General features: G+C 43.7%; 1 protein-coding gene across 1 annotated transcript in view; it reads left to right on the plus strand.

Annotated features, from left to right (window-relative positions):
* Positions 1-3,232: 3,232 nt before the first annotated feature.
* The window catches only part of LOC104340068 (myosin-4), a 35,397-nt gene continuing 22,033 nt past the window's right edge, over positions 3,233-16,596 (plus strand). Inside the window, exons 1-16 of the mRNA XM_086473548.1 lie at positions 3,233-3,436; positions 3,534-3,677; positions 3,771-3,927; positions 4,501-4,528; positions 4,615-4,726; positions 7,477-7,569; positions 7,666-7,729; positions 7,819-7,917; positions 8,009-8,112; positions 8,416-8,554; positions 8,966-9,084; positions 9,185-9,334; positions 9,413-9,583; positions 11,532-11,841; positions 14,403-14,476; positions 15,009-15,096. Coding sequence (XP_086329674.1) covers positions 3,233-3,436; positions 3,534-3,677; positions 3,771-3,927; positions 4,501-4,528; positions 4,615-4,726; positions 7,477-7,569; positions 7,666-7,729; positions 7,819-7,917; positions 8,009-8,112; positions 8,416-8,554; positions 8,966-9,084; positions 9,185-9,334; positions 9,413-9,583; positions 11,532-11,841; positions 14,403-14,476; positions 15,009-15,096 — 2,056 coding nt within the window. The remainder of the gene's footprint in view (positions 3,437-3,533; positions 3,678-3,770; positions 3,928-4,500; positions 4,529-4,614; positions 4,727-7,476; positions 7,570-7,665; positions 7,730-7,818; positions 7,918-8,008; positions 8,113-8,415; positions 8,555-8,965; positions 9,085-9,184; positions 9,335-9,412; positions 9,584-11,531; positions 11,842-14,402; positions 14,477-15,008; positions 15,097-16,596) is intronic.

Here is a 16,596-nt window from a genome sequence, read left to right on the forward strand (position 1 = left end):
CTTTGGGTTCCTCCATCCTCCATCCTGGCACAGGGCAATGTGAAAAGAACAGGTCAGTGCAGCTGACTCCATACAACCTTAAATCAATCCTGCCTCTGAGTAATTAGCAAAGAGATCAGAGCTTCAACACGTTTACAACTAAAGAGTAAATTATTATTGACCAAAAATAGAGCACTTGAATGCTGCGTGGGCAGGATGTTACATATAAAGAGCCACAGCTGAAGGCAACCTTATGCTTTGTTACCTCAGCATCTCACGGTAAGTCCCATCTGCTTGCTTCATACTCTGACCATGGCATCTCCACAGCTCTGCAAAGAGGTGGACAATGTAGGGGCATTTTCTTCTCATTCCCCACTTCTAATGTTCCAGGTCATGCTTTGCATGCAATGTCAAGGTTATACAACCCAAAACACTCCAGTATGGTGGCACAAGCAGAAGCAGAAGAGCCATGCCATGCCATTCCTTGGAGGGGGCCTGCTGCAAAGTTTGCTACCTCCAAGTCCTATGAAAGGCACAGGAAAACTAACTCTGAAGACAGTTGAAATTGATTGGGAAATTATATGTAATGTAGCTGATCTTTTCCTATAGACATTAGATTTGTTTTCAGCAGATCATAGTAATGTAGGGAGGATCACAAGATTTTCTGTGGGATTTGGCCCTAGCTCAAGAGTCATAAGGCTCTGTGTACAGTTCAGCTATTGGGAGAGACTACACGAGGTGTATAAATGTTTGATAGAGCATATGCTTAAGACAATGAACAGTTTTTGATTTAACTCTCTTTGTCCCTTTTTTAACTACACAGATACTGAAAGCAGATTTCCTCCTGGGCTCTCTGAAGGTAAGGGTTTAACAATTAACATGTAGTTTTGCTAATTGATCCTGAGCAACGAGTGAACGTCTTCCAGAAAATGGAAAGGGCAGGCGGCAAAAGATGGTGTTGTAGAACCAGGCTCACTGAAAATTATATCTGCCATTGTAATCAATATGAGCATATTCACAGTTCTTGGTAGGAAATAATCCATTTAGCAGGGAAGTAAAGTGACAGATACTCAAGCTTAGCCAAGAGGACATGGGAGACAGAGACACTAATGTCTTTTTGTGGTGTGACCTGGGATTCTGGGATTTATAGATGATTAAAATTCACCCTCTGCCATCTGCATAACTGCCAGAAGCCTGAAACTGAGGTTGTGTTCAGAGAGGAGGCTCAAAGTACAACTCAAGAAGGGTCTAAGCTTATCCTGCCTTAAGCTTATCCTGCCCCATTTCCTTTGGGGTGAGGTCTAGAACATTATACGCTGACTTTACCTTATCACACAGGTCCTGAAACCAGAACAAAGTTCAGGATGAGCTTGTCTCCCATCTGATAGACAGATCTGTTTATGTACAAAGAGTCACCTTCACAGAGAACTTAATATATGCCATTCAATTCTAGGTTTGGGGAAGGTTAGTGACTGAGTGACTGGGAGAGTTCACCAGAGCAACAGAAGTATTGCTGCACACATGTGCCTTCCACCCTAATACCAAAAAATGTCCACTGAAATTGGAGTTGAAAGGGGTGGAAGTACAGATTATTCCCCCAGAGAATGCCACCTTCTCTGTTCATGAATGCATAAAGATCTGCATTTTACACTGTTTCCTATCAAAGACATTCAGTAGTTTAACAGACCATGCATCTCAAGAAATTTTCCAATAACCTGTTGGCATTTTCTAATGCTCTGCTTAACCTTTCCATGGACACTGTGAAATAATTTCCCTCTTTCTTTCATGTTGCTTCCCTTGAGCCACTCAGAGGCAGGATCATATAGGCAAAAATGCTGGGCTCTATGTACCTATGTGCTTTCAAAGTTAAAGGTTCTGGATTCTGTGCTTTGAAATTCCTGGGTATTAAAGGCTCTTGAGAAAGGCAGTCCCCCAAAGTCCTGCAAGATAGGTTTTGCTGGGAGAGCAATGTGTCCAAAAGTTGCATTACAAATGCCTTCAGACTCCTTTCACCATTTTCTTGCACATAAAACCACTTCATGTTGATTATTTCAGTGTGATGCCTTGGAAGGAGACATCTGAGTTGTTCAGTCCTGTCCCTCTATCTTTTTTAGTACCACAGTGCATCAGACAGCCCAGGGAGTAGCAGGAGTTAAGAATTTTATTTTTTTTTTTTCGCTAGCCTGTATATTAGCTTGCCTGGGGAAGAACATTCTGTTTATGCTAGTTCCTGCCTATGTTATTTCTGCCCGTGTTATTTCCAGATGCTCTTGAATTATCCACACCAGTGCTTCTGACTGTAGCAACCAATAGCATCTATTTGTGTTGAAGAATTTTTACTAGATATTGCTAGAAACGTAAAGTAAACCAGCATAAAGCTGTTTTCTGAAATACTCCTACTAGACAAATCCCTAACCAAATATCTGGTACATACTGGTACACACTAATTGTCTTTTAATGATGCATAACGAATATTACGCTATATAATATGCTAAAGCTAAAAGGTACTTTGTAATGTAAATTCTTTGAAATATTATACCAAGTACTGATTTACCTAGATAACGTTATGCTATTAATTATTACCTTCTATATACATTATATTCTTTTATTAGCTAATCTTGCCACAGATGTGAAACGATGTTTTATATTTGGTTCATACAGTAAACAGGTTTAGCTTTAGATAGGTGATGATTGACCCTCACAATTTGTTCCAGTGCTTGGTACAGACAGAAAATAGTTGAACTTTCCCTGCATGATATTAAAACAGAAAAAGCAGAAGGGTGCAAGGAATACCTCCACTTGCAAATTATGTGTGACGGCCAATCTGCTTAACTTACGGATCTGACTTGTGTCTAAATTTCTAGATGTCTAATGAAACAATACATCTAAGCAGCTAATATGTATGTGGCTTTGAGAAGTATGTGGCTGTGCTTCTGTGTGAATAGCAGGTGAAGATACAGCAGGAAAGGCTTTTGAAGACTTCTACCTTGATATTCTCTCTGCCCTCACTTGGGTACACAGGCACCCAATTTAAGGGGGATGTCCTCAAGGACAGTACACCTCTGTCAACAAAAGGAACTTTATTAGGACTTCTTCAGTGGATACTTAAAATTGAGGCAGAAGTTAAGTGCCTGAAGTCGATTAGTCCTCTTCTTCCTTTTAGTCATTGAGTATGACCACTTTCTGGATAAATATAAATTACAAATGCAGGGTCTCTAAAAGTTTTCTGAATTCCTCCAGAGCAACTCCAGCCATGAGTTCAGATGCAGAGATGGCAATCTTTGGAGAAGCTGCTCCCTATTTACGGAAGCCCGAGAAGGAGAGAATTGAAGCCCAGAATCGCCCATTTGATGCTAAGGCAGCCTGTTTTGTAGTGGATGAAAAGCAAATGTATGTGAAAGGTACCATACAGAGTAGAGAAGGTGGCAAAGTCACTGTTAAAACATATGATGATACAGTAAGTGATACCAACTGTTACTCACACGTGATCAATCAGTTCAGGCAGTTCCCTGGCTTACATTCCTTCTCCTGTTGTTCCCTTCCGGTTTTGTCAGACTGTGACCGTAAAGGATGATGAAGTCTTTCCCATGAACCCTCCCAAATTTGATAAAATTGAAGACATGGCCATGATGACCCACCTCCATGAACCCGCTGTGCTGTACAACCTCAAAGAGCGTTACGCAGCCTGGATGATCTACGTAAGTACCAGCAGCAGCCTTCCTTTGGGCAGCTAGCAGGAACTGCTCTGCCAGGCTGAGCGGAAGCCAACGTGCTGTCTCCCTTCCCTGCAGACCTACTCGGGTCTATTCTGCGTCACTGTCAACCCTTACAAGTGGCTGCCGGTGTACAACCCAGAGGTGGTGGCTGGCTACCGAGGCAAGAAGCGCCAGGAGGCCCCTCCACACATCTTCTCCATCTCTGACAACGCCTATCAGTTCATGCTGACTGGTGAGTCATTTGGCAAGAATGGGAAACCCTGATATATCCAGGACTGGCTGCTTGGTCAAGGAACACTTGACAGTTCAGACATCCTAGGTGCTGTTCTACTCAGTGCCTGATGGCAACAGCTCCCATAGTCCTCTGGCACAACTCAAGATTAGATTGCCTGTGGCATATTAGTGACCTCTGTTCTGTCAGATAAAGGCAGTAGCTACCTATATGGCTTTGTGCCCACTCTACTAGTAAGGAATTTAAAGAAACAATAAAGAAGGAACTCAGCAGAAAATCTGATTCCAATTAAAGAATATTTAAGCCAAGGTCCATACATAAAAGAAAACAAATATTAAGTAGGAAGCCTTATAAGGAACCACTGCTTGGAGCTAGATTTTGGGCTGCTCCATCCCTCTGTGCACAGAAAAAAAAATCCACACACAGACTAATACAGAATTTACCACATCTGGTTATAAAGTGATAAATACAGTTGAGATACAGTTCTTTCCCTTGAAGTAATTTAGTTATGTTTGAGGAACAGAAGGCCTCCACATCTCATTTGAACAGCTCTTTCTCCGACTTCATTTTCAGATCGTAACAATCAGTCAATCCTTATCACGTGAGTATATGTTGGTATGTGTGACAAAGCTGACAGAGACATTAAAATGTTTCCTGTTTCCTGTAACAATATTTTCATTTCAACAGTGGAGAATCTGGTGCAGGGAAGACTGTGAACACAAAGCGTGTCATCCAGTACTTTGCAACAATTGCAGTTACTGGTGAGAAGAAGAAAGACCAACAGCCTGGTAAAATGCAGGTATGTCATTGGCTCCCCCTTCTAGTGTTTGCCCAAGACAGTGTGGGCAGAGCAGAAAGAATCAATGCATATTTTGGGGTTACAGGACTACCAAAAGGCAGAAAGCGTAACGCAATTGAGGAGACAGGATGCACAGTCTGAGCACCCCTAGTCTCATTTACCCCTGCTACCTGGCCTCCATCCCTCCAAACACTCCTGGAATTCTACTTAAAGAAACATTTTCTTAATGTAGGATAGTCCCAAGCCTCAAGCTTCTCTCCAGTTGCCATTTACACAGGGGAAGTCTTCACCAGGGAGACGATTATAATGTAAGACAGCTGTGCTGACTGTCTGGCTACGTACCTACTCATTAGCATCCTATGAGATCAGCCACATCCACAGCACCTGAGTGGCTGCAAGTGTAAAGAGAGCAGTCTGTTCCCACTGCACAGGACTGTGCCATTCCTGTTCCTTGGTTCATTCCTGTTGACAAGGGAAGTGCAGAAACTCTGGACTCCAGAGTGGTTGTGCTGAAATTAAGAGTCATTTAGCTGCATTAGGCAGTAGTTTCTACCAGCTTGTTCTCTTGCCTGTGGTCAATGTAACAGCCCTGAGGGGCAGCATAAGAAAAGGGACAGATTTGGGACAGCTGGGACCACCTGCCTGAGAGTTAGAAAGTAACCTCAGAAAGGATCCTTCCAGGGAAGAAAGCACATACCTTGAAGCCCCTTTCTGCTGAGCAACCCAGCTGCTGCAATCTGAGCCCACCGGTGCATTTGTAAGGCACGAGCTTCATTCTCTAGCATAGAGCAAGCAACAAACATCCTTGTGGCACAAGCGTGTGTCACCATAGTCTGTGAGATGGTATGTGCAGCAAAGCCGGTGACATGTGTCAGCATGTTATTTGAGTACCCAAGGGCACAGCATGCCTAACCTAAGGAGATTCCAAGGCTGAATATTCTTTTCGCACTCAGAGCCAGGTGTCTGTGATTGATGGATTGTTATGGCTGAGGAAAGTTCATCACAAGCACTCTTTCCATCAGCACCATTTCAGAATCTCCTGGGCTCAGCTTTCACCAGCTGCTCATTATGCCAGTACTCATCTCGGAAAAACTTGAGACAGCTGAGAGATTTACTGACCATGTTTGATATAAGGAAAATCACCTGGGTCTCAGATGGCAGCAACCTGTTCTGCCCTCTTCTGAGTTTATTCAAAGAATACTTTTTGTTTGTTTGTATTCATAGTCTCTGTAACAGTAGTATGTGCCTCTTCATAAGAACATTAAATAAAACAGTCAGGTTATAGTTCTGTCTAGCCCAGCCTCCTACCTCAGACGCAGGCTGAAACCAGAAGCCAGGAAAGTGTATGCATAAGGGAAGCATGTAAGAGCATTTCCCCAGAATACTGTCTCAGCCTCCAGCACTTTGTCACCCAGCCTGTAGACAGGACTCCAGAATTGCCATGTCTTCTTCCATGCTGTCCTCTATGCACGATGCTCTCTTGTGAGTTCCGTGGTCGCAGCTGTGCACTAAAAAGAGGTTTGATGTTGGTGTATTCAGCTGCACTGACACACACTTCTCTTCTTTTAAATGAGGAAGTTGATTTAGAAAGCTGAAAGATACATTTGAGAGGGCATTACTCTAGAGATCTGGGATTTTTTATTTAAAAAAAAAAAATATATAAAGAGCTTCATATGGTACTGTGTTGCCTTAATTTTATAGGATCCATCTTCATGGTGGACTAATGTAAACCCCTTGTGCCATCTGCAGACAGCGTTGGGAATGGCACATCCTCTCCACTGCATGATGTTAAAGGCTGCACTGAACAGCACTTACAAAGATGCAGCAACTTGAGCTGGGCTGCTCACCTTTCATCTGGATAAAAACGTGTGTTTTTTGTTTCTCATTCTTTGTTTTCCATCTCTTGAAAACTATCCCTGGCAAAACTTTCATGCCCCGACTACACAGGGATCAATCACGACTTTGCTGGAAGCCTTGAGAAAAGCTTTGCTCTATCATTCCATAAAAGCACACAGTGACTCTGCTTCCTGGAGCGTATTGCGCAGAATACGAGAGACGTAACACCACAGAAGCTTCTTTCCTCCCATATTTTTGCCATTAACAACAGTGATACAATATCGAAATTTTACATGTTGATCATTCCTTCTGCAGTCATGCAGCAAAAAACTCAGAGTTTCTGTTCTCTGCTTTTACAAGTTTGGCATTTGAGTCTCAGGCTTTGTCCATGTCCCACTCTTCTTTTCGAAGCACGTCTGGAGATGTATTTCTGCATTCTGAAAGGCTGCTGGTTGTTTGAATACAATTGCAAAACCTTACATTCTCCCTTGCTAGGTGCTTCCTACTAAAGGCTGCACCTGTCTCTGTGCGTCCTGGGCTTGAGTAACCTCCAGAAAAAATCCCAGAGTTTTCACATTTTCTTTAGCTGTCATGGCCTTCATGAATGGGAATGTGGAAGCAGCTCTCTCATACAAATTTCAAACTCCAGTGTAGTGAATCTGTATATGATACCAAATATATGATAGTAGGTACAAGAAGGAAACAAAATACAGATCTCTTTTTCAGCACCCTTCTCTTTGAAACCAATGGCAATACTCATGAGTGATGGCTGCTGAGTGCTTAAAAACTCTGCTTAAATTTTAGGTTAAAATCACATATGAAGTGTAAAATGATCTGTTTGTAATATCTCCTTTGCAATATTTGTTATTAACCAGCAGTGAAGTTTGATAAGAAGCTTTTTTTACTGTAACTAGGGAACCCTGGAGGATCAGATCATCCAGGCCAACCCACTGCTGGAGGCCTTTGGCAATGCCAAAACTGTTAGGAACGACAACTCATCACGCTTCGTGAGTTCATTTCAGATTTGTTGGAATGCAGACATCTAATACATGTCTTATTCACTGATCATTATAACCAATGGCTTGATCTGTACTGCTTGATAGGGAAAATTCATCCGGATTCACTTTGGACCAACTGGCAAGCTGGCCTCCGCGGATATCGAAACCTGTGAGTTGGAGCAAGTCAGTGTACGTGAAATTTGTGCATTTATGATCTCCAGTTTACCAGGACACTAACGTTAGATCTCTTTCCGTTAGATCTTCTGGAGAAATCCAGAGTGACTTTCCAGCTGGCCAGTGAAAGGAGCTATCATATTTTTTACCAGATAATGTCCAACAAGAAGCCAGAGCTCATTGGTGGGTGCCAGCGGTGCTGGGCTTGGCTCAGCGAGCACCTTCTCTTTCCACTGTGACCCGGTGCCACCAAAGGTGCCCTCTCTACCTGCAGATCTCCTCCTGATCTCCACCAACCCCTACGACTTCCCCTACGTAAGCCAAGGAGAAGTCACCGTTGCCAGTATTGACGACAGTGAGGAGCTGCTGGCGACAGATGTGAGTGCAGCGGAGGGTGGCAGGGCAGCCTCGCAGTCTGGCTGCCGCCGGGGTTCGGGCTGCACCGGGCTCTACCACCAAGTGCTGAGCTCTGCTGCCAAGCGCTGAGCTCCACTGCCAAGCACCAGGCTCTGCCACCCCGCAGCGGCTGCAGGGCCGGGCGGTGCCGCACATGCTGGGGGTGGGCGGGGAGGCGGGCAGAAAGCCCACCTTCCCACCGCGGCACACGTGCCTGCTAACGGGACCTGTACGTCAGCCCTCATGCTTCTCCGGCCTTTCCCAACCCGCCTGTCGCCTCTGCAGAGTGCTGTAGACATCCTCGGCTTCAGCCCCGACGAGAAGGTGGGGATGTACAAGCTGACGGGGGCCGTCATGCATTACGGGAACATGAAGTTCAAGCAGAAGCAGCGGGAGGAGCAGGCAGAGCCGGACAGCACAGAAGGTACCCTTGAGTGCAGTCTGCTTCTGAACTGCACCAGGAGACAAGCTAGCAACCCCGTCCCATAAAGTCCCAACACTGAGAATTATTTTCACTTCCAGAAACTAAATCTTTTAAGTTTGTTGCAAGTTCCACAAAGTCAATGATTTAATTTATGCTGCACAAGGAAACAGAAGGACACAGAGACAGGGCATTGCTGCAGCCCTCCAGGTGTGGAACAGAAGTGTGCTGCAGCTGAGACGCTGCCTGTGTTGGGGGGAAAATATTCTCCATGGGACTGGAAAAGAGCTTCCTTTGACAACAGGTGCATTTGAAAAATGCACCAAAAATAGGCTCCTTCTAACAGAAACTCCCCCGTGGACCAGGACACATTTCTTTGTCTCTTCTGAACTCATTTGCTATCTCTGATCCTAGTGGCTGACAAAGCTGGCTACCTGATGGGTCTGAACTCTGCTGATTTGCTCAAGGCTTTATGCTATCCCAGGGTGAAAGTCGGGAATGAATATGTAACTAAGGGACAAAATGTCCAACAGGTACCTAGACAGCAGATCAGCTTTTCATGTTATCCACGCAGTTCTTTCAACTTTAAAGCTAACACAACTTTCATTACTGCTGTGGCTGTGTTTCTTACAGGTATACAATTCAGTGGGTGCATTGGCTAAATCAGTTTATGAGAAGATGTTCCTATGGATGGTTATTCGAATCAACCAACAGCTGGATACAAAGCAGCCCAGACAGCATTTCATTGGTGTCCTGGACATTGCTGGCTTTGAAATTTTTGACGTGAGTTACAGTACGTATGCTTGCCCACTGATGACTTTTCCAAACTAACTGTCATTTTTTTATATTTTGAATTTGCAGTTCAACAGCCTGGAGCAGCTGTGCATCAACTTCACCAATGAGAAACTGCAACAGTTCTTCAACCACCACATGTTCGTGCTGGAGCAGGAGGAGTACAAGAAGGAAGGAATTGAATGGGAGTTCATTGACTTTGGGATGGACCTGGCTGCCTGCATAGAGCTCATTGAGAAGGTAGAGGAAACGTTTTCATTTTAGGAGAGCACATTTCTTTCATGGTCATTTATTTTAGTCCAGTCATTCTTAATAAATTGACACATTACTGTTGAATGACCTTCTCACATAAGAAGAGGCAGTTTATAAAACCAAAGCTTTTGAATGACAGGCTGCCCTCTGCACAAATAATGATTTCCTGAACAACATGGCTGGGGTGGAATGGAGAGGGGGTACATGATGTTCATTTGGTGCCTTTAACAAGACTGCCTTTAATAGTAAGGTGAACCTCAAGTCTTACTCCTTGCTGTAATGGATAGAATTAAGTTCTTGGTTCTAACAGCGCAACACTTTCTGGCCCCTCTGTCGCTGCCCACTGCTGCTGCACTGGGGATCTTAATGGGAATTAACCCCTCACCGCTACATTACAAGCCAGTGTCCAGTGGTTGTGCACAGCACTTACTTACACATCATGTGCAAATCCAGTATCACATACCCAAACACTTTCCTTCTCAACAGCGTACAAGTGTCTGCTCCCAGCCCTATCATTCATGCCCAGGGACTGATTCAGCCATCCCACATGCATGTTCACTGCTTAATATTCATACACATAGGTTATGCCTTTGCACAGATAAGCCTCACATTTCGTGCCAATCTCCCACACATACCACCACATAGCAGCATCTATAGGCAGCGCTACCATCCACAGTTAGTGCCTGTTGCCTATTGCTATATTTAACACCCAAAATCCACATTTACAGTTCAGGGACCACACATTTTGTGTCCCATATCTATGCAATACAGAGTATTAAGAGCCAGAGGAACACCCATGCTGATCTAACACTATAGTCTCTTTTGTAATAACAGGAAAGAAGTAGACACTTCTAGGATGCAAATCATCTCCTTGTAAAGTGTGTTCTGCCAGTGATTCTGTAAAATGTCTTTTTAATGCTTCCATTATAGAAAAGCAATCTGGACAGCTAACACAGATCTAGATTCTGTTTTATAGACACCTACAGTCAGGCAAGATGAATGCTAACCCCAGAGCTCTCACACAGCAGCCACACCAAGAGGGCAAAATCTTCATTCAAAACATGGCATTCCTGTCCAGCATCCACCTCCTGTGGTTGCTGTTGCTCTGGAGGATCCTTGATTCTAGCTCGAGCAGCTATCGAGCTGAAATCAGATGTAAGCATCTAATGGCATCTTTTAAAACAAACAAACAAACAAACATTCATACAAAGAAGGGACTACTAGAATTCTCTCTAGGCCAATGAAGTGCAGACCACATCAGTGTTTCCAGCAAAATCAGAGGACATGTGCTTATCTGCACAATCAGAAGATACCTAATGCAGCTCAGATGAAAGCTCTGATGTTGCTGAGAATGTACCTACATCTCTGTATTGAAACACTTCCAATGTAAATACAATTCTGAGACAAATGAAAAGTCTATGGGTATTCTAAATTGCCAGATTATTGCCATTTATGCTCCATATAAGGTGAGGAAAATCGAATCCGTCACGCACATTCACTGGAGACAGACCAGGAGCTGTTAGATATTAGTTATCTATGCGCATTCCTGAGGAGTCATCAAATTAAGTTCACATTGACAATTGCAACCTCATTGCTTGTAACATACACAACAGCATCAGTCCTGCAAACAGCATGCTGAAACCTATTCCCTAATGATGAAGGGTAAAGATGATTAAAACAATTGATTAGAATACATACATCCTTTCAAAGATGCATGTAAACAGTATTGTCAAGTTGCCATGTCTATGAATAGTAACTTGAGCAACAGACTAATTACAGTTTGCGTGACTATTGTAGTAACTACTGATGTATTAAGAACTTATGCAGTACAAATTACAGTCACTGCAACAAGCCACAAATCATATGCAAGGTGACATTTTAATTACTTTTCCTCTCCCTACCACTTACTTTCTTCATATATTCATATTTCTCCCAGCCCATGGGGATCTTCTCCATCCTGGAAGAGGAGTGCATGTTCCCCAAGGCAACTGACACCTCTTTCAAGAACAAGCTCTATGACCAGCACCTGGGCAAGTCCAACAACTTCCAGAAGCCCAAGCCTGTCAAAGGCAAGGCTGAGGCCCACTTTTCACTGATGCACTATGCTGGCACGGTGGACTACAACATCTCTGGCTGGCTTGATAAGAACAAGGATCCCTTAAATGAAACTGTTGTGGGGCTGTACCAAAAATCATCCCTGAAGCTGCTGTCTTTCCTTTTCTCTAACTACGCTGGTGCAGAAACAAGTAAGTGCTTTTTCAGTGATGATAGATAAGGCAAGAATCAACTAAAATCTACTTCTGCTTCCTCTCTCTGGAGTATACTCTAGACTCTCTATCATCTCCTAATGTGACCTTGTTCTTGTGTGCACCTAGATATGCCAAAACTAAGATACTAAGATGCAGAACTGCTGAAAACACCACATTCATGTGGTGCAAAGTAGTAAAATTCAGCAAGTTCAAAACAAAGTGACAGCAGGTGTATGTTTCCTGACTTACTGTTTGTGAATCATATGCATGCTTACTCATCCTCTAGACAGGTGTGTAAGAGTCAGTCCGAAAACAGCATTGTCTCAACCTTGTCATCAGGGATATGGACCGTGACAAGGTGCCAAACATACATGCAAAGTGCAAGCACTTTATAGTCTTTGGGGACAGAGGTTTTTTTCTTGAGGTGAACTGGAAGAACTAAGAAACCGTGGAACTATTTCATATCCAGCTGAGTAGTCCTGGTGTTGCAAGAGAAAATGAGAGAGACAAATAATATAACTCAGAAGTCATCTAAGGGTGTCCAAGAGCAGTCCAACCTCTTGTCCTTTTTTGTGGCTAAAGAGCTGAAGACCATCAAATTGGATAGTCAATAGGTCTGCCTTATCAAAAATGGCCACACAGATTTCTATAAAAAAAAAAAAAAACAATATTCTGGAAGCCCGGATGCTGGGCAAAAAGAAGAGGCAGTATACAAATTAAAAGTCTATGGGTAGTCAACTCAGCCATCAGGCACATGGGCAGCAAGATTTGAGGCTCAAGAGAGTAATGGATGGGGATTTTCCTGCAGTTCAGTTTGGCTAACATAACAATGTGTCTGAGGAAGCTCCTAGGAAATACTGGGGATGAGTCAGCTGTGGTCCTTGCAGGTGTCATCAATACAAGGAAGCAAGAAGTAAAAGGTTGTGGGGATAAAATTTTGGAACAGGTGTGAAGTTCAGAGCACAAAGACTCCATGTAAGTCTCGATTTAATTGGCTTCAACAGTGCAACAAATATGAAAAGGCACTGAGCTGCCTGGACTTGTATTCCTGAGACTATAATTTGCTTCATGCCTTGGGGCTGCCATAACTCAGAACATTGGGTAGGAGCAACTCGGTGAAGGACAGAGCTCAGAGAGTTGCGATCAGTGGTGCTGAGTCCAGCTGGAGGCCTGTGACTAGCGGTGTTCCCCAGGGGTCAGTACTGGGTCCAGTCTTGTTCAACATATTCATCAATGACCTGGATGAAGGGACAGAGTGCACCCTCAGTGAGTTTGCTGATGATACTAAACTGGGAGGAGTGGCTGACACCCCAGCAGGCTGTGCTGCCATTCATCAAGACCTGGACAGGCTGGAGAGCTGGCGAAGAGGAACATAATGAGGTTCAACAAGGGCAAGCGTAGGGTCCTGCACCTGCGGCAGAACAACCCCATGCATCAGTACAGGCTGGGGGTCGACCTGCTGAAGAGCAGCTCTGTGGAGAAGGACCTGGGAGTTGTGGTAGACAACGAGTTGACCATGAGCCAGCAGTGTGCCCTTGTGGCCAAGAAAGCCAATGGTATCCTGAGGTGCATTAAGAAGAGTGTGGCCAGAAGGTCGAGGGAGGTTCTCCTCCCCCTCTACTCTGCCCTGGTGAGGCCACAGTGTGTCCAGTTCTGGGCCCCCCCGTTCAAGAGGGACAGGGAACTACTGGAGAGAGTCCAGCAGGGGGCTACTAAGATGATGAGGGGACTGGAGCATCTCCCTTACGATGAAAGGCTGAGAGACCTGGAGCTCTTTAGCCTGGAGAAGAGAAGACTGAGAGGGGACCTTATCAACACTTATAAATATCTAAAGGATGGGTGTCAAGAGGATGGGGCCCAGCTCTTTTCAGTGGTGCCCAGTGACAGGACAAGGGGCAACAGGCACAAACTGGAGCACAGGGAGTTCTGCTGCAACATGAGGAAAAACTTCTTTTCATTAAGGGTGGCAGAGCAGTGGAACAGGCTGGCCAGGGAGGTTGTGGAGTCTCCTTCTCTGGAGATATTCAAAACCCACCTGGATGCGTTCCTGTGTGATCTGCTGTAGGTGAACCTGCTTTAGCAGGGGGGTTGGACTAGATCTCCAGAGGTCCCTTCCAACCTCTACCATTCTGTGATTCTGTGATTTTTCTGAAGACTTCACTGCACTGATAAATGGATGTGCACTGCTGAGCCACATTCTTGTGGCCTTTCACTTAATGAAAAAAAAAAAAAGTTAAAAATGGGGTTATGTCTACAAGTAAAAGCAATGTGACTAGTAGCACAGAGTGCACTGTTATGAAACGTACATCAGGCCATAGTGTTCCATACCACCAAAGCCATATACATTATGATGCAATCTAAATCATGCATCTGAGACCAAATACACCATATAGCGATCAACAACCAGCTAACAGCAACTCACTAAAACTCTCATGCAACAGTGGGTCAGTATTTAAAATTAAAAGTTATTTTATTGGCCCATGTCCAAAGAAAGAAGGTGAGGCCTACAAAATATACTGCTTACTCTAACCATTCACCTCCCATCTACTTCTTCCAAGGTGACAGTGGTGGTGGCAAGAAAGGTGCTAAGAAGAAAGGGGGCTCTTTCCAGACCGTGTCTGCTGTGTTCAGGGTATGTGAATTTCCTTTTAAATAAGTCATGCTTCCACAAAAACGACCTGAGGGCTGGAACACCTCTCCTATGAAGAAAGGCTGAGAGAGTTGGGGTTGTTCAGCCTGGGGAAAAGAAGGCTCTATATTGCAGACTTTCAATATAGAAAGGGGGCTTATCAGAAAGACAGAGAAAGACTTACTAGGGCCTGTAGTGACAGGGCAACAGGCAATGGTTTTAAACTAAAAGAGTTTAGGTTTAGATTGGACATAAGGAAGAAATCTTTTTATGACGAGGGTGACAACTGGAATAAGTTGTCCAGAGAAGTGGTGGATGCCCCATCATTGGAAGTGTTCAAAGTCAGGTTGGACAGGGCTCAGAGCAATCTGATCTAGTGAAAGGTGTCCCTGCCTATGGCAGAGGTTTTGGACTCAATCTTCAAAGGCTCCTTCTAATCCAAACCACTCTGTTATTCTATAACTCCTTGATATTTGAATAAGAATGTTAAAGCTTTGCAGCTCAAAGCTCAAACCCAAATTTTGTTCTACCACAGGAAAATCTAAATAAGTTGATGACTAACCTGAGAAGTACCCATCCTCACTTTGTGCGTTGTCTGATTCCTAATGAGACCAAGACACCAGGTATGTCCATTATTATACTCTGAAGACAGGGGACTGGTGAGAACTGGCCTGCTTAGCTTCCACACCAACTTCTTTCAGAACAGCTCCCTTTGCCTGTGAAGTTTCTGTGGGGTTTGGCCTGCAGGACAGTGCCCAAGTAAACCTTCTTGCACTGTTTACTGTGACTGTAAAATTTTGAGCATTACACGGCCCACAACACTTACCCATCTTGGCTTAATGTGTGTACAGAGCCAAAGATGATAAAGCTGGGATTGATTACAGCTGATGAAATTGTCTGCTGTGGGTAACAGCATTAGCAAATCCCTAAAAATGCCTAGTTTTAAGGACCACTGTGTCATTCAGAACTGTTGGGTTCAGCCCAAGAAAACTTACCAATTTCTAAATATTCAGTGTTAGGATTTGATTCAGTGAGCGGAGGACTACCAAAGAAATCATATACCATTTGTAGAATTCCATGTACAAGCTGCTGGGTGCTGCTAGCATTGGAAAGCATTTTGATATAAAGTTACTTTTTTGCCTTCATTTAATTAAATATTAAACTCTCACAAATAGTACAGTCTCCAAGAACAGTTAAGTTTGGGAGTATTTTCATGTGGCCATTAAAGTACTTGGGGAGAGACTTGCCTGTGTGGGTTTTAGGAGTCTAATCATTATGAGGTCTGATACTGGTAGAATGATAAGGTAGATACTGGTAGAATGTAGTGGATCCAGCAGGAGTAGCAGGAAACAGGAGCTTAGCATCTGTTTAATCTGCTCAGGAAACAAAAGACCAATTTCAGAATGATTCTTACCCTTCTTGTTTATGTCTCTCTGTGTAACCCTGAAGACCACAAGCAGGATTTAAGCAACACACATACATATGACATTCACATTTCAGCTCTCCATCTAAACTCCTTTTATATTCAGTGGAGAGAAGCTGGCATTTTAAGGTATGACTCATCTGGGCCCTTTTATGCAACTATCTTAGGATAAGATGAATCACATCCTAGAAGAAAATGTTTCACTCCACTGACTATAAATGAAAGCCAAATGGAGATGTCCACACTTCATATCCTAAAGTGAAGAAAGAGGTATCCCACTGGGGTCCTGACAGTCGGGAGGGTGCAAGGGGGGAAATAAGGAAACCTACTAAAATAGAAAAGCATATTTGAATGAATGACTTTGCCAGACATGGCTGTCATTTTAATGTGCAGTTGGTTGTTTTGACAGAGCTGACTCAGAGGAAATCTTGACTTTTGCCTTTTAAGAAAAAGAAAAGTAGTACTGTGTGAGTGACATTAAGGATGGTGACATGAAGGAAGAGAAACTGCACATCTGATTTTTAGCTGGTTTTAGGCTGTTTGTGCTTGACTTTTCTAACAATTTGTTTGGGTACACCTTTACTGATTACACTGAAAAGGTAAAGTTAAGGGTATGGACCATTCAGTACTAATTAATATCTCTAGCAGCTGATGGAAATTTCTGCATGACAAAGTGATTCCAGGAGGGTTTTATTCTGCC

The sequence above is a fragment of the Leptosomus discolor genome, chromosome 15 (assembly GCF_034619465.1).
Source record: "Leptosomus discolor isolate bLepDis1 chromosome 15, bLepDis1.hap2, whole genome shotgun sequence".
Classification (NCBI taxonomy): domain Eukaryota; kingdom Metazoa; phylum Chordata; class Aves; order Leptosomiformes; family Leptosomidae; genus Leptosomus; species Leptosomus discolor.